We start from the raw sequence: 22,054 nt of genomic DNA on the forward strand, positions 1-22,054 counted from the left end.
CACATTATCATAAGTATCAGGACTTTAAAAAGAATATGCAAGAAATTGCATCTTTTCCGGCGAAAGAACCAGTCGGACTTGGAGGATGTTGCTGCTTTTCTGGAGGGGGAAATGGCTGAACTGGTCAACTGCAGGGTTATCGTTGGATGCATATATGGGCTATTCAGAGGGGTTTCGTTGTGTCTCAAGGAACAAATCCTCCGTAGCCCTCATTTTGACAATGGTCTCCAAAAGCAGCAGGTTTGAATATTATGACTTTATTCTCATAAATAATTACTTTATTCTCGTTAATAATGAGTTTAATCTCGTTAATAATGACTTTCTTCTCGTTAATAATGACTTTTTTTCTCGTTAATAATGAGTTTAATCTGGTTAATGACTTTTTTTCTCGTTAATAATGAGTTTTTTCTCGTAACTAATGACTTTAATCTCGTAAATAATTAATTTTTTTCCCTTAATGTGGCCCTAATCCTCCGTCGTAATTATATGATCACATGCTTGGTATGAAATAAATGGAAACCTGTTTCTTGACTGAAATATTGTTATTTTTAATTGACTTTTTTAATATTACTGTAACTCACGCTGTTACAATCAAGAGTTGTGCATTTGTTTTATCAAGCTGTGTCCAGTTTTGGTTTAATTAAACAACTTGTTTTCACTGTCGAAATAGTGGATTTTGATAACAGACACATGTACGTTTGTTGCATGAAAATATTAAACATGTAGGTAAAAAAAATCTTGTGAAAGGTGAATGTTATATATTTTTTTCTCTTTGACACTAAAGAAAGTCACCAGAGTATCACTAAATATTAAATAATGGTTGAAACCAGCAGCTTTTCTACAGTAAAGATGTATGGCTGCTTAGATATGTTTGCAGCTGTGTAGCACTGAAGGTGACTATATATATATATACAGTATACACACACACACACACACACACACACACACACACATATGTATATATGCAAATATTATACTTACAGTTTAGTGCAGTAGTCAAGGTATAACTACATGGACAATCTCAACCAAAATGTAATTGAAAGACTGGAAATCTAAAGTTAACATTTTTTGTAAGAGACATAACGTCCACATAAACATTTTAATATAATTATGCCCTTCATGTCTTGGGTTCTTCTAAATGATGAAATTAATTTTCACTATGGAGGGTGGGGGCAGTGCTGAGACAAAATAATAATAATAATAAAGTGACAATAAACACAACAAAACATAACAGCTGGAGTTAATCTCTTCGGCGCTCACACTCAGCCTTTTGATTTTATTTACCCTATTTACTCTTCTCCATGAGTTTTAGGTTTTTTTCTTACACTTGATTCTGTAACCTAAAACAAACATTAATCATATATTTTTCTATTTTCTTTACAAGTTTAACCTATTTAACTCTATTTTACTAATATTTTTATTAATGTGATCTGTTGTTAATTCCTTTCACTGTATTTTAACTGTAATTGTGCTTTGGCAACACATGTCAAATGTCCTGCCAATAAAGCCAACTGAGTTGAACTTTATTGATTTTTTTTTAACTGTTTGACAAATGTAAGTGAGAGAAAACAGAGAAAAGTGTTACATGAAAATAAATTAATTCACACAGATTGCATGCTGCTGAATCATTTATTGGATTATAGTGTTATAGTGTATAGTGAGTATAGTATAGTGATTATAGTGTGTATAGTGTTATATGGATTACACTGATTATGTGTTTATTTCACTGGCTGTTTAATGCAATTGATTAATCAATCCAAGCATTTCTCCTGACAGCTCCTCAGGGAGAAGCCAGACACCACATTGGCCAACTTGTTTACCCTGGGAGGATTGGGTATGGTGATGACCCGCTTGAGATAGCAGAAGTGACTAGAACACAAAATCAACAAATGCATCTTCAGTGATATCACATGATAAAATCCATGTAAAAACAGAAATCTGCCCGATAAAAATTTACAAAGCAGCAAAAACAATGGCATCTGATTGAGGATGTAGCTGGTTTCTGGAGGCTGATGGCATACTGTAACTGTAAGAAAACTAAATGAACCTAAGAAAAGTAAATGAACCTGGAAGGGACGTAGGTGTAGTGCTGGCAGTTGGGCTCCTCATCACAGATTCTCTGGCACTCCTCAACACTAGCCGCATGAGCTCTGCCAATGTCATCAAATGGGAAATCGACTCCTTCATAACGCTGAAACAGCCAACCTGTCAGCAGAGAGACAACCTGGGTTACACTGCTGCTGTTAGCCAACAAACTGCAGAAACTCAACACAATACAATTATCACAACAAATACACACGTACAGCCTTATAATTGTTAAATGACTCGAATGTTTTGGATGGAACAGATCTGGGATGTGGTACATACTGGTATCCAGGTGACAGAAGCGTGTTGGTAGCCCAGATGTGATTCCTTTTCTGTACCTTTTGTTCAGCTCGTGGTAATTACTCTTCAAGTAACATTTAAAATTTTGACTGAAAACATCACAAACATAACAACACAGGTAAATGCAGGTTTAGTAATGTTCAGATAATACAGAGTAGGTTGGCAGAAATTGTGACAGTTACAGTGTTGTGTATATAGGATCAGGTTACTTTGCAGCAAGTGCGGCAAAGTCCCACCTGCTGGTAGCAGAAAAAAAATGTGGTGTTTTAACCGTAATGAGTAACCTAGAAAATAATGTATGACATGAAACATCCTCAGTCGTTGCTATCATTATTCTACAATTTAAGGTCAGTGGCTGGACAGTTTAATGCACTTCGATCAAAAGGCCACTGTATTGGTGTAGCCCCACTTGCGCAATGCCAAGTGCCCCAGGTGTAAGAAAACACCAGTGAGCATGCCCACAGCCTTACTCAATGAAAGCACTCACAAATTTGATGCCTGATGGGGCTGATTAATGTTTAACTGTTGTCCTAACGGGAGGAAAGAAATTATTTAGAAATATTTCTCTACTCTTATAAATGAAATGTAGTTGTATCTGTTGTCATTCTACATTTCTCATGCACAACACCAGTGACAGCACACTTTACCTGACGTAGGAGAAGTGGGTGCACTTTGGATGATAAGAGCACAGTGCCTGACAATGTTGATAAGAGGCTGAAGATTGAACTTGGATGTCCTGCGAGGGGATGTCAATGTTTGGAAAAATTTTCCCATGACATACTGTATAAAACAAGCAGAACAATAAGAAAGATGCATAAAAACAACTTGCAGGATAATACTCCAATTAATGCTGCTACCTTTGTTAGAAGTGTTTGATTACCTCTGTTAAAGTTTTGACTGATCTGTAGTTTATGGGAGAATCCAGATACTCGATCAGGCTTTGATACCACTCTAGGTGTCCTTGGCAACGTCCAGCTGAATTTAAGGTGGCACTTGAACCTGTACATAACAAAAACAATATTATTACAAAATACCAAGGTGGCATTCTTACTGATGGAATTAAACCTTTAGCCCTGTTTCCACCAATATCCGTGTTTCCCGATATGCAGTTTTTTACACTTGCATTATGATAAGTTGTGGATGGTACCAATGAAAATGCTCGTTACTGTCCCAATGTTTCGTCACCCCTCTTTTGGGGTACCTAGCACACCGATCCAGTAAAAAAAAGGTGGAGCTAGAAACACTGCAGTCAGTTGCTTGTTTGGTCAGTAGAGAATCAACACAGTGCTCAGAGCTGAGTTGTGGCTGGTTCAACCTCTGTTCATAACATGACAAGTTCTACATACATAAGTGAACTATAATTATAAAATAAAAGGATGTTTTGCTGCCTTTTTATCTTAACCAGTTAACACTTAGCAGCTGTAGACTGAGAATTATTATTATTTTCAATTCACTTGGCCAACTGCTGGCAACTTTTAAGGTGGAACGTTTACTTATAATGTTACTCAGTGCATGAGATGAGGATGTGAATCCATCAACACACCTTAAATTTCAATACAAACAACGTCAACCACTCCATCAGTTTTTATTGTCTCTTTTGGATAACTAATTAGTGGAGCGTTTAAAAGAAATATTATACTGATAATACTAATACTATTTTTTAAATTGCAATTGAAAAAGTATTACCTAAAAAGTATTCGCAATTAATGACATTTTTTTGATCAGGTTTTCATCTTAGTTATTTTGCATTACAAATGCGTCGGTCAACTGCACTCCAGCAGGGCTAAATCCCTGCTATTGCGTTTTGCAGTCAGTGCAAAACGCTCTTTTTTAAACTTCCCATTGAGAAAGACTCTTACTTCATTCTGCAGTCTCGTTCTGTGGATGATAAACAGGGTGCAGACTTCACTCTGTATCACCACTGAACAAGGAAACACAGAGAGTGCTGCTGGACGGAGCAGCGAGTGACAACAACCTGTGTGCGGTGGAAATCCAAAACAGATCTAAGGTCTAGGTACATGTCTGTAGAGGTTATTTTTGGTTCCAAAGGTACTACCGTATACCAAAAGCTTTTGTTGGAAACACAGCTTTAGTTGTTAAACACAAATGATTATTGAGGACACGGGGGTCATTATATTTACCTGTACTTCACAGGTGGAAAACCCTGTTCGAGAAAAGTGAAAAACTGACAACCAGGATCACGTGTGCATTCTCTCTGACACTCTTCGTAGTCTGCTGTGAACAAGGTTCGGTAGTCTGCCCGTAGAAGTCCACGTTATGATACACCCGAGACAGACAGGGGCCTGGCAGATGGACAGCCCAACAGAGAGTTAAGAGGAGTTTCACCACACATCATTTGTAACTGCTAATGGTTTTCATGATGGTTCTACACTTACTTGGGTCTGGGTTGCAGGGTTTCAGAGAAAAGCCAGAGGTGTGACCCTGCAGGTTCTTCTGAACCCGCGGCTGCCTAGAGGGAGCAGCCTTGAGGTAGCAGAAGAAGTGCCTGGTGGAGATAAAGACAGGTGTACTGAGGTCAACAGCAGGCATTTAACAAGATAGGCAAAGGCATTAGGGCAGCTGTGGTTAGACGAAGGTTGTGTATTTGTTAGAACTTTCAGTTCTGATTTATTTTCAGTGTTATGTTTCTGAAAGTATTTTAAATAAAATATATTACCTATTAATCACTCCTTTATCAGTTTCTAGTTTTGTACCTGCCACGTCCTTTCCAGTCCGCACGAAGGAAGGTAAAGAGTGGCAGCGGGCGTGCTGGGTGCAAAGCAGCTGACAGTGCTCAGCATCAGGAGAGAAGAGCTGTACGACGTCTGATCCGGGGAAATCCACATCCTGCAGAAACTCCCGTCTACACAGGCCTAAATTCAAGTCTGGACAAAAAAAGAAAGAGGAACACAGACACATTTACCTGTACATATATGGTAATATTGATTTTACTAAACAATTTGATTTGATTTTGACTTGATTTTACTTTGTTTCACTTTGTTTGTTTGTCATATTAATACACATAAAAAAAACGACACTTGACCAAAGAACAACATTGGAAAATAAATGCTACAAATCACAACAGACATTATGAAAAGTGGATGCAGTGCAACTTATTATTCATTAACTATTACATTCAGTGTCAAACTCGGACACACTGAGGCTACTTAAAAGCCACATTTCTCAATTTCTCAACCTGTTGAGTCGAGCCTGAGGGACTCTATTTCTCCCACGTGTTGCGAAAGCTGATACTCTTCAAATAACATCAGCAAACCATCACTAAGTGGTAAGATATACACTAACACTCACATATCTGACTACATAGAGCAAGGAAAAAAAGTGGATATATTACCATGACTCATGGAGACCCCAGTGAGGCAGAGCAGACCCACCAAAACCAAAAGTGTTCCCATCCTTTAAGGTTTTGAAGCCAGGAAGCGATTCTTCAGCCACAACTGTGGTCAAAAAACTTCTTCAGCAATTGCAGGAATTGCCTTAAAAGTATCACTGCAACGGACACATTTATACTCCTGATTGATTTGCACGACTGATTGTCGACACCCATAGTGACAGTTGTTTGGCAGTAACCACTGTCCTTGTGATTTCATCTGCAATAACAAAGTAACACCAACCTACCAGCTAGACCAGCAAGGATCTTATTTCATCTGCTGATATCTCTGCAAATTCATGTCCATCATTTGAAGGAAAATATTTCTCAATCAACTAAACTAAAAACCTCTAAAACTAAATAGATAAGGGGCCAGAGCCCCTGTCAAAGGTTATTTTAACATCCGTAACCAGCTGGATTTTAATGCAGTTTGTTCAGACCGGTGTGATTTGCTGCCAATCTCCTCTAAAACATTGAAATGGGAGTAAAAACACGTTCAACATTTACTTTATCTTTTTATATCTCGTAATTCTACTTAAAAGGGATGGGAATCGAGAACTGGTTCCAGTATAGAACTAATTCCAAATTGTCTGATCCATCTCAGTCGTATGCCTCTGAGCCTATCAAGTCTTTTTTATCCAGGTTGGCATGTTTTCAAACAATTGAAAATTAAAAATAATGGTGCGTCACTTGTGTCGACGCTGCTGGAAACTTGTAACCAGAGGGGAATATAGCGGAGAGGAAGAAATGGCCCAAAATTGCTTCACTTTATTTCACCACGAAAGATGACAACAGAGTGCTGCTTGTTATGACTGTAAAATAATCCTTTTAAGTAAGGCTGGAAACACTAGCAATATGCAGAAACATCTTTTTACACAACAAGGGCTTAATATCCAGAGATGCCATGTCAATGGCACTCTACACATGGGTGCCGTTGCTTCCTGTCTGAACAGCACATCCGTTACTGAGGGTAAACATCCTGTTTCAATAACATCATCGCCACGTAGGCTGTCATCAATGATTCCATGACTAAGAACAATTAATGAAATTGAATCCTGTACAAATATTCTCTAATTTAAATTATTTAATACGATGACAAACAAACTGTTATTACAGCCCGACTTGCCCATTACTGTTGATACTAATGAAACTGAAAACAAGCATTCAAATGACACACTAGAAATCAAACACTGGAATTTGACATAACTTTCTTATTTTACATAAGGTTATGATAGTTTGCTTTGTTAAATATTTCATATTAATTTAAATAAAACATGCTTAGACTCTTCGACGTATTCATTCCAATAGGTTGTTCCACAATGGTATGATGTTGCCTGCAGGCAACATGCAGACACGCAATCTTATAAAAGGAGTTATGTTTAAATTTTTTTTTTACATTTCAAATAGTAAACATTATAACCTGTTGAGTTAACTGAATATTTTCTCAGGTGTTTCAAATGCATTTATTTCATAACTTACCATAATGGTACAGTGTTGCCTTGAGGCAACGTACCCCAAAAAGTTTCCCCCAAAAAAGGTTTTTTTTTTTGAAAATGTCTTTAGATTATGTCTATTTGCTCTATTTTATGACAAAAAATACACCACATTTTTTTCCTAACTGGCATCACAGTACATACCATAGAGGGCGTCGCTGTAGAAGTGCCTGGAGGAGGGAAAGGCTTATGCACCGAGGTCAACGTTCAACAATGAGTAAAACAGGGAAATGTTTGACAGTTGTGAGTTTGAAATTTTAATTTTTTTTTATATCAGAATGCACCGGAGGAGCCACCAGACCTCCAAGTTATTCCTGAGGGTTGTTTAAAGCTGAGTGGTGAAACAGGTTATAAGGTGACAGTTGTCACAGGTTGCTGAACATCACTTCTCAAACTGCCAAAAAGGATTAATTCTCAGTAACTCTATCTGAGGTTAAAATAACAAACATGCATGTTTTATGCTTTCAAACAATAACCTGCCCATTTATCAAATATTATGTCACTTTCCACATCATACATGTATTTACTTTGCCTGGGAAATTTAATGTCTTTAAACATCACTGTTATCCAACAGGTAGTTAAATACAGGTCAAATGACTGTTTATATTAGACATGTGTCCTGACTTGTAGGTGACACATTCAGTCAGTGGCTGTCAGTAAAACAAAGGCTCAAACAAAGGATCATGCATAAAAATGCATTAGTAAAAGGTGACAAGGAAACAATTTAAAAATAGGAGAGGATGATTGGAAAATTAATGTTTTAAAAATTAATTGATTAATTAATCAAATTAATTGAAAATTACATTGATAATATCATAATAATATTTATATGTTTTTATTTAATGCTGTGTTACAGGAAAAAAACTAATAAAATAAAAACACTTTTTTTTCATTTTCAGCATTTTTTAAATATTTGTTTTGCTTTATTTGAGGATGGGAGGCTTATTTTCTTGTAACCGTAACTTTTTTAAACTTTTCTTTGCTAATTTTTGGGCCATGTCTTGTTGAGTTCCTTGTTGCCTTCTCCTCATGTTTTGAAAAAGAAATCAAGCCAATGTGCTCAGTATAAAAATATGTTTAGTGCCAGAACACTGTGAGACTTATATTATCTGTCTACGTTACACTCAGAACAACAGAGATTGAGTTTTTGACATACCTGTGCAGTTTCTTGCTTGTACTTGTTAGAGAGTCTGAAGAATATTGTCCGTCTTTACCCACCACAAAGAGTAGGGTGCAATGCTTATCATCGTACCACCTGACTGACGCAACTTCCCCCCTTTCTTGACCTTATTCACCATTAACTTCACATGGCAGACTGTATTTTCAGTCGTGCTCCTGCCTACTGTTTAATGGTCGTAACAACTGTTAAATTGCCGCTGTTTGTTCATGTTCAGTTTGCCGTTTGTGGTCAGCTGTGTTAATTAACTGATGTGTCATTGGCTGTCTGAATAAAGCCACCAGATGTCACTGTATGACAATGCTTTAGTGATATTAATATTTTTGCATATAAATCATTTAAAAATACTTTATATGTCAAGTTGATTAATCAGTGGATTGACAGAAAAAATGATTTACAACTATTTCTGATAAACATTTAAGTCTTTTTTTGACTTTAAATAATTTTGAGTTTTGTAGTAGTTTTTTTTCCTTTTCTTAAATCATTTTGTGATTTTTTAAAATTTTATTTATAATTTTGAGTTTGGGGGTGTTAAAAAAATACGTTTTTTTGTGACTTTTGTATTGTTTGTAGATCATTCTGAGTTTTGGGGGTGTTTTTTATTTCTATTTTTTTTTTTATGTTTTTTTTTTTTTTTAATTTATTTATGTAAATATTTTTAAGTTTGTTTTTCAAAATAATTCTTCCTTTTGGTTGGTTGTTTGGTTTAAATTAAAATTACAATTTTAAATATTTTAAAAACTTTTTTCCTGAGCATACTTACTAACTTTTACTCAGGTAAAATGTTCGATTTGTAGCAGAGTATTTCTACAGTTTGATATTTGCACTAACTTAAAGGATCTGAATCCTCTCTTCATCACTGGTATGTACTGAATATGTATTGAAGGAAATCTTATTCTGTTGTCAGTTTTCCTGCAAATCTCACTTCAAATATTTATCATATATTGTGCCACAGTGGTTGCGTTGTTATCATCAGCATTAACCTTACTCCTGAATTTGTTTGTGTTTCTGTAAATTGTAAGTCATTTCTCATTTGGTTAGACTCACTTTTTTGATTGTTTCCACCGTAGTATATACACATCTATTCTCATCCACAAATGTAAAACCCAATGAAAATACATTCAGTATTGTCTCCTGACCAACCCTCGGTGGTGGGCATCACATTTTTGTTATCAGTTTGTGTGTGTATCATAGTGCACATACCATATAACAGGACAATGGCCCTAAGCACACAGCTAAGACAACGCGCAGAGGTCCCTTAGGGACAGTTCTGAATGTCCTTGAGTGGCCCAGCCCGTCCCCGGGCTGAACCCAATCAAACATCTCTGGAGAGACCTGAAAATGGCTGTCCATGAAGGAGAGGTGTGCAAAGCTTGTTGTGTCATGCAGAAGAAGACTTATGGCTGTAGCTGCTGCCAAAGGTGCCACCAACTAATGCAATATCTAAGCTTATTCCTTGATAAATGATACATTTACAAAAAAAGGGAAAAAATGAATCCTAAATCCTCTAAATGTCTATCAGGTGCAGCTTTAAGCCAGAGACACAGATTTTGCTGTTTTTGTGAAGTGATCAGGACAAAGTGTGTGTCATATTCAGGCGATGTGGCTTTATTTCTTTCAAAAACATATTAATAAGATCTAAAAGAAATAATGTAAAAACTTGCAAGAAAATTACCTGAAAATAAGCACCAAAAAAAAAAAATATAATCACAACTTCACACTTCACAACTTCTGATGTTGATAATCACTTCTCTATTGTAGAAAAGTCGTGCTTCAGCAGAAGGGGCCATGGTGCCGAAAAAAATAGAAAAATATAGCGAAATATAACAAAAAAGTAGCAGGGCTTTGAGCAGCTACAGGCTGCTGCATCTACATGCCCTGCTGCTACATGTGTTAAAGGATTAAACAATGTTGTGTGTGTGTGTGTGTTTGTGTGTTTGTGTTTGTGTTTGTGTTTGTGTAGCACTCTACACACAGTTCCTCAGGTGGAAGCCTGACACAACATTGTCCAGTTTGGTAATTTTAGGAGGATTAGGCATGGTGATGACACGATTGAGATAGCAGCGGCGCCTGCAACACAAAATCCAAAACTGCATCTTACACTGGGGTCCACAAATGCAGCTGTCATCATATTATAAAATGGGGCATTTTTTTAACAACATTTGTGTTAATGCACGTTTGCATGCATGAAGAACACTGTACCAGTAATTTCTGTCAAAGAAGCTTTCAGTGACATAGGCGTAGAACTGGCAGTTAGGATCGTCAGTGCAGGTCCTCTGACATGTGGCTGCATCGTCCACCATCTCATAGCGAATGCTTGGACCTCGGAAATCTACTCCATCGTGAACGGTCTTAACCCAGCCTGTCAGCAGAGAGGAACAGGGTTAGACTGCTGCTATTGGCTAAACTGAAAGAATAAATACATAAACATTCATTTGTGCTTAATTATTTCAGTCTTTGTAATTTCAGATCACATGATAACCAAACTGAAAATAACAACATGTTCATTCAACATTTAGGCTACATGCAATGTTAAAGAAAAATGGCTATGATTTGGTTAATGGTTGTTTCTGACATTTCTCAGGGTTTCCATACTTAAGAAAAATTAGATTCAAGACTTTTTAAGACATTTTATATAGATCGAAATTTAATTTAAGACTAATTTTACACTGACCCAAATTGAAGGAATAAACATGAAATGATATACATTAATCAGAATAAGTGACAACTTTACCCAAATTCTTACTATAACATAAAGGGTGGCATTTTATTTAAAATTATGACTACTTATAATTACTGTATTTTTCTTTACTGATCTGCCTGATGTTAATTTAAGAGGCATTCAAAAAATCTTTTTTTTCTGAAAAAAAGAAAGATGATATCTATGATTTTGACATTTAACAATGCAACATGAGAAAAAAAATGTGACTGAACAATGTTGCATTTCAATGAAAGTTTTCTTTCATAAATACAGACAAAACATGAGAACAAAAAGTCCAGCTTTGGCAGAGTGTCTTTTTAAAGCCTTTTTATGTCATATTGTTGATGTTTTTAATATACTTACTGTGATTCAGCTGACAGAAGTGTGCTGGTAGCCCAGATGTGACTCCTAGTTTAGCTACCATCACCATGTCATTTTTGTTTCCCTTCAGGTGACAATTAAAGTTAGTACTGAAAAAAAGAGAAAGAAGATGAAAGCTTTAATAATATACAAAGAGCAGAGGTGACTGAAAATGTATATTTAACCACAGTAGGATAGTTACTGTAAGTAAGTTGCCGGAACAACAAAAAGGCTAGTATAATTCAGCAGTTCATAATTACTCATTGCCTAATTTGCTACATGACAGAGAATAAAGTTATATAAATATTTCTTTCACTCTGAGAGGGTTTTGTCAAACTCACAGTACCTGACAAAAGAGAAGTAGGTGCATGAAGGGTGAGCAGAGCACAATGACTGACAGTGCTCAGGAGAGGCTGCAGGCAGAGCCAAGAGGTTGCTTCCTGGGATGTCAGTGCTTGGAAAAAGCTTGCCCTGACATGCTGCATAAAACACATGAAATACAATTAAAAAAGCATGCATAGCAACCTGCAAGGCAAGTTGTTAATATTTTGTCTTTGACTGTTTGTGTACCCGTGTTTGTGTGTTGAGACATTTGTATATTGTGGGAGAATCCAGATATTACTCCAGCCTTTTTTTCTACAGTAGGAGTCCTTGGAACTGCCCAGCTGAATTTAAGGTGGCACTTGTACCTAAAACAACAACAAGAAATATCATAATTAGAGAATTGTGGTGCCCATAACAAGTCACCTCCCTGCAGGTGCCAGCTGAGCAAAATCTTCCTTCTCATTAGTCGAATTAAATAGTATCTAAAGCTGCAAACCAATTTTCAGCTTAAAAACAATATATATGAGTATTTAGTGGTGTTGTTGATTTATTCAAGACCAAATCTTGACATTTGAGTGCTAAGTTTTCTTATTTATTTGGCACCTTGTTTTTTATTATTCTTTTTTTAATATTTGTAATTATTTTTGGCTATTATATTGTTTCTATAACTCATAGCTGCTGTAACACTGCAAATTTCCCCACTGTGGGACTAATAAAGGATTATCTTATCTAATCTTAAACATTGTGTTACAAATAAGCATCATGACTGCCCTCTAATGGTTGAAATGTCAGAATTGCATTTGAATTCTGCTACTGGTTGATCCTAACAGCAGCAGGAGCCAGCTTTCATCACCAACCAACCCCCTGTCGCCGCTCTCTCACCAACTGGCTACTTTGTGTGTGTGCAGGGAGGGGCTGTGGATCAAGAGGCAGCATGATTGGGCGACCGGGGAAGTCTAAAGCTTAGTTTCCACCAAAAGCTTTCAGTATAATACCTTAGGGACCAAAAGTAACGCCTACAAATAGGTACCACGACCGTAGATCTGTTTAGCATTTCCACAGCAGACAGAATTCTTATACGTGGATGGGGATTTTGTCACTCATTGTTCCCCCCAGTAGCACTTGCTGTACTTCTCTGTTCACAGGTGATACAGAGTGAAGTCTGCACCACATTAATCGTTCACAGAGTGGGGCTGCAGGGGTTTAGTGGTGCTGGATTGCACAGGAATGACGACTCTTTGCCAAGTTTTTTTTCTCCAGGTGAAGAGTAGAATATATGCAGTTCACATAATCAGTTCACAATTAATATACATTTTTAAATCCTTAACAATCAACTCATTACTCTTAGTGTATGTCATCTAAGAAATTTTATAATATATTTATATTGCAATTCTAGTTTACTAATGTATATAAAACTTCATGTCGTGTTATGAACAGAGGTTAAACCAGTCACAGCTCAGCTCTGAGCACAGAGTGTTGATTCTCTACTGATCAAAGAACTGATTGCAGCGTTTCTAGCTTTGTCTTTTAGTGCTGGATCAGTGTGCTAGGTACCTCAAGCAGAGGGGTGACCAAAAGTGGGAATAGTTCCAAAGGTACTAAAGGTACCATCCACAACTTTTCACAATGGAAACTCAAAAAAATGCATACTGGACTAAACTAAACCGACCTGCTAGTGGAAACACCCCTTTATTTACTCTTGACCTGAAACCCTCAGGAACCATCACTGCTGACTTGTCCCAGTGCCTCAGAAGATGTGTGTAACAACTAGTGGGAGAGGATAAAATTACGAAATTTCAACAGCTGTGTAATAGGCGATCCAGTTTTACCTGATCTTCTCTGGTGTGAAGACCCCATTGACAAAGGTAAAGAACTGACAGGCAGGATCCTGTGTGCACTCTCTCTGACACCCCTCATAGTCCGCTGTGAACAAGGCTTGGTAGTCTGCACCATAGAAGTCCACATTCTGATACACCTTAGACAAACAAGGCTCTGGGAGACAGACAGAGAGAAGAAAGAGGAATGTGACCATGCATCACTTATTAAATACTGGTTTTCATAATGGTTCAAAGCAGTTTTAAGCCTACGTGACTCGTGAATGCAGGATTTCAGAGAAAATCCAGAGGTGACACCCAGCAGTGATGTCCGAACTTTGGGCTGTCCAGTGGAAGTGCTCTTGAGGTAGCAGTAGAAATGCCTGCAGAGAGTGGCAGATGTTTTTTTGTGTCTTTGACTTTAATTTTTTTGAAGTGAAGAGGACAATGTGTCAGAACAGTTGTGGCAAAAACAGATATGGTTTTAACATTGCACTGCAATTCTAAAAGAGAACACCTCTAACCCACTGAACATTAAATATTGTCTCCAAGCTTTAACCCTGTTATAGACCCAGATTTATCAGCTACATGTGGCCCAATGTTAGAACATATTTTAAAATAATTATTAAATATATTAAAAACACATTAAAGAGTATAAATAATTTTTTAAAAAAAGGTGCTGCACACTCCTGTGTTTAAATTATGAATGTTTATTTTTTGTCATACAAACAGATTCTGTTCACTCTTTCCTCTAGGCTAAGACCTTGATGTCTATTAATACTCTACTTTCGAACCTTGAAAAACTAAAATCTAAATGTCTTAAGACAATAAAAATCTAAAGACGAACAGACTTATAACAGACATTTATTAACTGTCTTTCTGTCTACAAAAGAGCTTAAGTCATAAACTGCACTGCAGTTAAACTGCATTTTGCTTTTTATGTCCAGCACTTTCCTGACTTCTGCCAGTTTATGGTAGTTTAGTATTAAAAAAAATAGGAATTTGTTTTTGATTAGTGTCACTTACTTACATCTAATAACGTGTACTGCTTGTTCGGTACCTGTTATCTCTGGTCCAGTCAGCCCGAATAAAGGTGAAGAAGAGACAGGAGGAGTGCTCGGTGCAGAGCTGCCGACAGTGCTCAGCATCGGGAGAGTAGAGAGATGTGATGTCTGTTCCTGGGAAATCCACATTCTCCAGAAGCTGTTGATTACAGTCTAAATAAATGGAGAAGAAAACACACACATTTATACAAAGCCCCCGAAGTCCCAGGAGTTGAATAGTTTCTTATCTTATGCACACAAGATAAATTTTGCTGCTTGCAGTCTTTTTTTTCTCTAAGAAATTAATCACTTTCTTATCTGGATATTACAATATTAAGGAGGAAAAGAAACATTCATCAGAAGCTCTTTTGCTGTGCTCATTGGCTAGATAAAATACAGAGTTAAGGTTTTAACTTGATCACTGAGACAAATTTCTGAAATTCTGCAAGCTGATTATAAGCCAGTAAAGTTTTCCTTTGAGTCTTACTGTAACCTCAAGAGCAGATTATTTCAGACAAATAAGTATAAATGCAGTGAGAGAGAAAAAAAGCATTTCAAGATCTAAAATGAGGCTTTTTCTCAAGAGATGTATTTAACAAGTATTAGAAAATTGTTAAAACCGGATATTGATCATAACTTGAGAGCTCAGTTATGAGAAAAGTCTGAATAAAGAAGAAATCTGCTTACTTGTTTAGTTAGTTAGTTAGTTAATAATGTCTATCTTTTACACATAAGATGTTAACGTCTGACTTTTACATACAAGTTTAAATACATTCTACCATAAGTGCTGAAATTACATGGATTACCTTGAGCAAAGGAGAGGCTGCAGATATACAGCAGACCCACCAAAATCAAATACGCTCCCATCTTCTCAGTTTTGATGCCAGAACAGACTCTTGAAGCACAACTGCAGATAACAAGCTGGTGCTGCAACTGCAGGTCAGTCAAAAGACTGTTTCTCAATTTATAAATTTTAAGGACACCCTATATGAACTGTGACCCATTAGGTCTATTGGCTTTTTCAGGGTCCAGATTAAGACAAACAGTGGGATGTTGAGGACTTTGGAACAGTGTTCTGTTTACTTTAACTCTGCTGACCTATTCCTCATTTCAAATTCAAATGTCATTTTGCTGTGTCATTCCCAATGTTGTTGCTTTTATGGTCTGTTGAGTCATATCATTGCACTAGATTTTCACTTCTTCATAACACACTTTTTGCTTACGTGGCATGATTTAAAAGCGTTCTTAAAAGTATTATGTTGCACTATGAGTGTGGTTGAAATGTTGCTTTGGGAGGCCTAAAATTGTCACCTGAAATGATGATGGTTTAACTTGCTTTGTTTTTAGGGTCAAAAAAGCCAGGGTCCGAGGCCACAGCTATGTACCCTGGAATTATGCAATTTTAATGTGTCTCTCTGTAACAAACTACGCCATAGTTGCAGGATATGACATCTGCACCACAACAAGGCTGCAGAGCCAAGTCAGACATGGCTTGGCGTGATGACGTTCTGTATTCTCATTTAGCCACTTGCTAGCAACCACCTTTTTTAAGTCACATAAAAGCTTCATAAAGTTTGCAAGTGGAGTATTTACGTTATTTACATATTTATGTCATAAAACAAAATGTGAAAGTCTCCTAAGCTTGTGTCAACCACAGACCTTATAGAGTGTCCTAGGGATAATTTACGTATAACTTTTATGTCACTGGAAGTTAGCTTTGCCCTGGTTCCCTTGTCAAAAAGCCTGTGGGATTTTTCCATTGGATTTTGTATCACTGTAGAAAATAAGTTCTGAAGTTTAAAAGAAAAGAAAAGAAAAGAAAAGAAAAGAAAAGAAAACAAAAAACTTTTATCAATTTTAAAACCCTAATGCAATCACCAGAAGTAAAAAAAAGCTTATATTTGGCTATAAATTAACTACACCATAGTCGCATGATCTAATGTTGCCACCAAAATGAGGCTGTAAAACCATGTTTGGCACAGTGTGGCATTATGAAGTTCTGAATTCTCATTTGGCCACTTGTTATGAACCATCTTTATTTTAGGTCGTACAACAAAACATGACAGTCTCTTAAACTTGTGTTAACTACAGAGCCTATTTCAGGCATCTAATCAAAAACCCATTTAAAAAAACCATTGTCTTCTAGACGAGGGAACTGGAGGTGCTGAAATACTAAATCATTTCCAGGTTTTAGGACTCTCTGGAGAGAAACTAAACCAAAGGACAATTAAAGCTGCAGTAGTTTATTTGAGTTTAGTGCCCTCTGCTGTCAAAACTTCAAACTCACTGTGAAAGACCAGTTTATATGCCAACTGTCAAATATCTAGGTGCAGAGATCTACAATTTACAGTTACATAGACCTCTGCAAAATATATACCAGGAGTCCGTGGACACTGGTCTAGAAATTAAAACAGCACACAAATCTGAAAGTCAGTTTTTATTGCTTTTGTTAACAGCACAAAAATAATCATCTGCTGTTTAGGTCACAAACAAATTATGCAAGCAAATAACAACCACAGCAACAGCAAGTGTATATTTCTTATAAATTCAGCCAACAACAGTAGTGCAGTGCAAGGAGTGGTTACATATACCCAACAGGAACATTTCCATAGTGTCAGCTAATGTGTGTTTGACTCTCAGATGTCTTTCAGCAGGTCTTGTGGCTGTGGGCTCTCCTTCCAGGTAGGAGGCCAGGTAGCTCTGATGCTGGGTCTGTCTTTCAGAGAGTTATAGTAGGCCGCCAGTTTAGGATAACGCTTTTCACATAACCTACAGAAGGGAGAAAAGAAAAAAACTGTTACATTCGGTAATCTGTTGCATTTATTTTTTCAAGCAGCTTAAAGTTACTTTCAGTAATTTCATCCACGTACCCAAAATGGAAGAGATAAGCAATGCCTGGAAAAACGGTCACATCAGCCAGTGAAAAGCTCTTTCCTGCCAGGAAAGGGCCTGGTCCCTGAAGGACAGAAACAAAAGAGTTAGGGTCACATTTATGCGCTGGTGGGCAGACTGAACAACCAAGATACTCAAGTCAGCTGCTGCACAGGGCTGCATATATGTACTATGATCCCTATTTACAACTACAGTTTAGCAGTTCTGGATGCTACAGTATACAGTAGTTAGCCAAAATGAAATCAATTATGCCTTTATAGAAACAGTTCCATAGTTTAAGAAATGCACTTATTTGCTGAAAAGTCCTGAAAAGCCAGACAGTGTCGGGCTGGGCTCAAACTCTGGAAAATAAAACTTATTTTCTTAATTAATACTATCATTACAATATGCACAGGTAGCAACGGCAAGCAGTTTCACATTAAGTAACTAAATCTATATTTTTCAACATGTACAAAGCAAGTTTACAAGATGATAGCAAGAAAATACAGCTGGACTGATGAAGTGTAACAGCCAACTCACTAATGGTTTAAACTATAAACTAACACAAAAATGACAATAACCGACATAAACCACCATGTTGTTAACAAACACATTTTTAACAATACGAACAAGTGACATTTCTGTAGTGTAACATAAACGGCAAACTACTCAGTACAGCACTGGGCATGATGGCAACTGTGGGTGTCACTACGATATTAAAAAGCATCATAAACGTTTGTAGCTTATTTTGCGCTACATTCTGAAATCCAACGGAAAAATCCCATTAGTTTTTTGGTGAGGGAACCAGGGCGATGTTAGCCTCTGGATTGGCCTACAGAAAAACGTCATCCCTGGGGCACTCTTTGACGTAAAACAACAATATGCCACTTTTACACATAAGATTTTTTGTTTGATTTATGACTTTTTAGTTTATTTTATGAAATATTGACATCGTGCTGGTGTCAGGATACTAAATATAAGAATGGAGCCAGCCGCCAGGATTTGCTTAGTGTAACTGTAAGTAGGGGGAAACTTTGGCTCTGTAAAACCACATCTACATATTTTTACAATCATAGTTTAAATCAGCTAAAAAAAGCAGGATTAAAAAAACATTAATTAGTAAGCATTAGAGTTGGCGATAGGTGTATTTTGTAACATGTTGACAGAGCCTGGCTAGCTGTTTCCGATTGTTGCCAGTCTTTGCGCTAAGCTAAACTAACCAGCTTACCAACCAACCAGCCATACAGATATTAATTACATGAATCTTCTTTAAAACTCCCCGAAAGAAATCAAATAAGGGTATCTCCCAAAATTCTGCTGCTGCTAAAGTTTAACAGAACATCCGACATGTAATTGCAATGTTTCATGAGCAAGTGTCACTTAAGTTCAAAGCCTTCCTCTGCAGCTCAGTATCTTTTGTGTGTTTGAGGGAAAAGTATTTTATAATTTTTCTTGTTTACCTTCTGCAGGTATCCCTCCCACAGCTTTATCTCAGCAGTCAGAGCCTCTCTGTTTCTCTTTATAGCCGAGTCGTGTCTCTCTCCCTCCGGGACCTTCCAGTTGTAGTAGATAACGTCCCCTAAAAATGTCAAAACAGGCCTTCAGTCTTGACGGCTGCTCATGGAGGCATGTAAGAAGCATGTGAGCATGTAACTTCTTAGTTAGACATAGTCTAGTAGCTGTGATAGGGGTGAGTAAAGAGACAACAGTGTCAAACTAAAGGCAGAAAAGTAGCTAAAACAAAGTTTGAGGGAGCCCACTTAGAAAACTTTAAAAGCCCAATTTCTAATTTTGCACAAGTTGATTGTATTTAACTGGAAAAACTGCTTTTTATTTTTGCACCCCTCCCCAAATACTACTCTGTCTCATGACTTGCATGCAAGCTAGTCTGAGCATGTGATCCTTTGAGGGATTAACATTTGACCCCTAAACATCACTCCCTGTTTTAAGGGGTGCACCACATATACATTATGCATGGTGCCGTAGCTTAATAATATGGATGCACAGCTCATTAGTGCATGGGGTGTGTTTTGAACAACTCAAGTCCTCTGAGGAGCTTCAGTAAAGACATGAGGTCCCAGGTGGCAGCTTGATGTATGATGTTGCCAAGAGCACTGTAGTTCAAAGTCCCATAAGGCAGAACTCTAAACTGCAGCAACATAAACCAAATGGTTGGCACGGCATGAGCTACGCCTTAAAAAAACTGTCCCATGTTTGTTTGTTGTTTGTTGACTTGCACAAGGAACGACAAAAAAATCAGACTGAAATTGCAAATATCTATTTTACATGTTGTGGGGCTGGACAGACAGTGAAAAAATGTGCAAATGTTTCAGTCCGTGTTAAATGTTTGCACATTTGCCCACTGTCTGTACAGCCCTACGACAAGTAAAACAGAGATATTTGAATCCCAGACTTAAGATTGAATCTTTTTCTGTTCTGTGTGCGCGTCTTCTCTTGCTACATAACAACATCAGCCGAGTCATAAAGGTTATTACTAAGATGTGGTAACCTGACAAAGCATTAGCCCTTTGAAACCTGAATCAACATCAGTTTTCTTGTGTTGCATTCAGATGCCTTTCACAATTGTTTATATTTTTGAATTGTGAGCAAATTGTTTTGTTTTTTTTTCCTTAGAAACATAAAAACGCATAGAGCAACTTTAAAAAATAAAAGCTAGGGGAAAATGTCCATTCAACTATGTTCCTAATTATCATAATTATGTATTTAAAAGTATGCTACAGAAACATTATTATTCCTTTCCTTTTTATGTGGGTTTTTTTTTGCAAATTTTTAGGTACATTTCTTGTTTTTTTTAAACTTTACTTTTCTTTGCTAACATCCAGGTTGTTACTTCTCTCTCATTTTTTTTAAGTCAAATTTTTGTGCTATTTAGAGTCATTTCTTCTGAATTTGCTTATTGCCTTCTCCTCATGTTTTTGAAATCAAACCAATTGCTGTGCCTTTAAAGGGTTGATCCAAGTGTCTCAAAGATAATGACTATTTATTAATAATAATATGCAGGATTTACAGGACCAACAGCTTGGTTTAGCAAAACAGCTGTAGAATACAGCTTTGCATGTTGGTGTTAACATACCCGCTTTCTGGTTGAGGGTGAGCCCCTCAAACATGCGCTGGTACATCATTGCTTTCTCAGCGGGGCAGTCAGGGATCAGCTTCTCTCCAGACTTGAACTGGCTCTGTTGTAAGAGACATGAAAAGAGAAACTGTTATGAACGGCTGCATGGCGCTCCGGTTTCTGTTCCTCTGAGGTGTAGGGTGTCTGTTTGTCTATGAGGCATTGTTGGTCATACACAGCACAATGAACCCTCCTACTTATTAACTACTTGGTGGAATATTGCTGCATAAATTTTTTACAAGGCGGCCCAAGTTCAGCGCTTTGGCAGAGTGCTTACCTCCAGGTACATGCAGGCAGCATAGGACTCATTCAGGGTATAGTCTTTGTACTTGAAGGAGGGAAGCTTTAAGAAAGAAAGAGTGGTGGAAAGGGAATTTTAAGTAACATTTTTAATGTGTGCATATAAAGTAAAAGCAGAGTGACATTGTAAGAGCAAAGTCTGAAGTGAACTTACCTGTCCCCTGGGATTCATGTCCATGACTTTCTTTGACTTATGCTCCATTTTCTCAAAGGAGAGCAGTTCCTGGTTGTAGCCCTGCAGCTTTTTCTCCTCCAGAGTGATCATGACCCTCCAGCAGGGAGGAGAGCCGGAGCCCCACAGCAGAGTCATGTCCTGGGCCATGGTTTCAAAGTGAGCTGCTACACCTGAGAATACCTACAGCTGTGAGTGGTGGAGGAACTGGAGAGTGAAGCAACAGTGTGGCAGATGCCTGTTTTATAACAAGTCCGGCCCTTTGCAACCGGATTGGTGGGATTAAGTCCCATCCCATTTTTGTGTTATTGCCAAAGATTTGTGACTCAAGATGTTTAAGATAGTTCACACCCTGTCCAAGCATGTAAACGCCACCTTCTGTTAAAGGGATAGTTCAGATTTTTTGAACTGGGGTTGTATAAGGTACTTCACCTTCTCCGTCTGTACGCCCCCAGTTTGGAGAAGCAGGCTGGAGTCGGACATGGAGGCTAAGCAATGTGCTGCTGTGGAGGTTTCAGCAACAAAATGCATTCTAGCCACCTAAAAAAAGTCCACATTAGTTTGATTGTACACTATATTTAGAATATTTTCAGTGCTTTACCTTTTGAAACCTGAGCAAATTAGATTAATTTCATTTCAAAACATGGAAACAGGCAATGAGCAACATAACAAGAAATGAGCCCAAAATAAGCAATTAACAGGAAATTACTGAAAAGTTACAAGAAAATCACCCAAAAAAAAACCAGTTAAAAGAGGAAAAAAGAAAATAAATAAGCGCAAACAATTAATAATAAAAATAAAAATAATAATTACAATAAAAAGATTATTTCTGAAACATAATGTTAAAACATATAATTACAGTACAATTATTAGAACAATAATTTTAAGAT

General features: G+C 37.2%; 2 protein-coding genes and 1 pseudogene across 2 annotated transcripts; all 3 read right to left on the bottom strand.

Annotated features, from left to right (window-relative positions):
• Positions 1–1,610: 1,610 nt before the first annotated feature.
• On the bottom strand, positions 1,611–5,887 carry LOC121958163 (annotated as a pseudogene).
• A 4,482-nt stretch (positions 5,888–10,369) lies between these two features.
• Positions 10,370–15,640, bottom strand: LOC121957411 (coagulation factor XI-like). The gene is made up of 9 exons (XM_042505976.1): positions 15,492–15,640; positions 14,703–14,859; positions 13,916–14,025; positions 13,658–13,820; positions 12,075–12,193; positions 11,851–11,983; positions 11,508–11,614; positions 10,646–10,805; positions 10,370–10,513 (listed from the first exon to the last, which is right to left on the bottom strand). Exons 1-9 carry the CDS (start codon positions 15,550–15,552, stop codon positions 10,411–10,413), a joined length of 1,113 nt encoding a protein of 370 aa, XP_042361910.1. The 5' UTR covers positions 15,553–15,640; the 3' UTR covers positions 10,370–10,410.
• A 1,469-nt stretch (positions 15,641–17,109) lies between these two features.
• Positions 17,110–21,384, bottom strand: LOC121957839 (glutathione S-transferase A-like). The gene is made up of 6 exons (XM_042506627.1): positions 21,147–21,384; positions 20,970–21,035; positions 20,651–20,753; positions 19,017–19,135; positions 17,556–17,641; positions 17,110–17,454 (listed from the first exon to the last, which is right to left on the bottom strand). Exons 1-6 carry the CDS (start codon positions 21,312–21,314, stop codon positions 17,322–17,324), a joined length of 675 nt encoding a protein of 224 aa, XP_042362561.1. The 5' UTR covers positions 21,315–21,384; the 3' UTR covers positions 17,110–17,321.
• Between the last annotated feature and the right edge of the window lie 670 nt (positions 21,385–22,054).

This window comes from Plectropomus leopardus, chromosome 18, assembly GCF_008729295.1.
Source record: "Plectropomus leopardus isolate mb chromosome 18, YSFRI_Pleo_2.0, whole genome shotgun sequence".
NCBI classification, from domain to species: Eukaryota; Metazoa; Chordata; class Actinopteri; order Perciformes; family Serranidae; genus Plectropomus; species Plectropomus leopardus.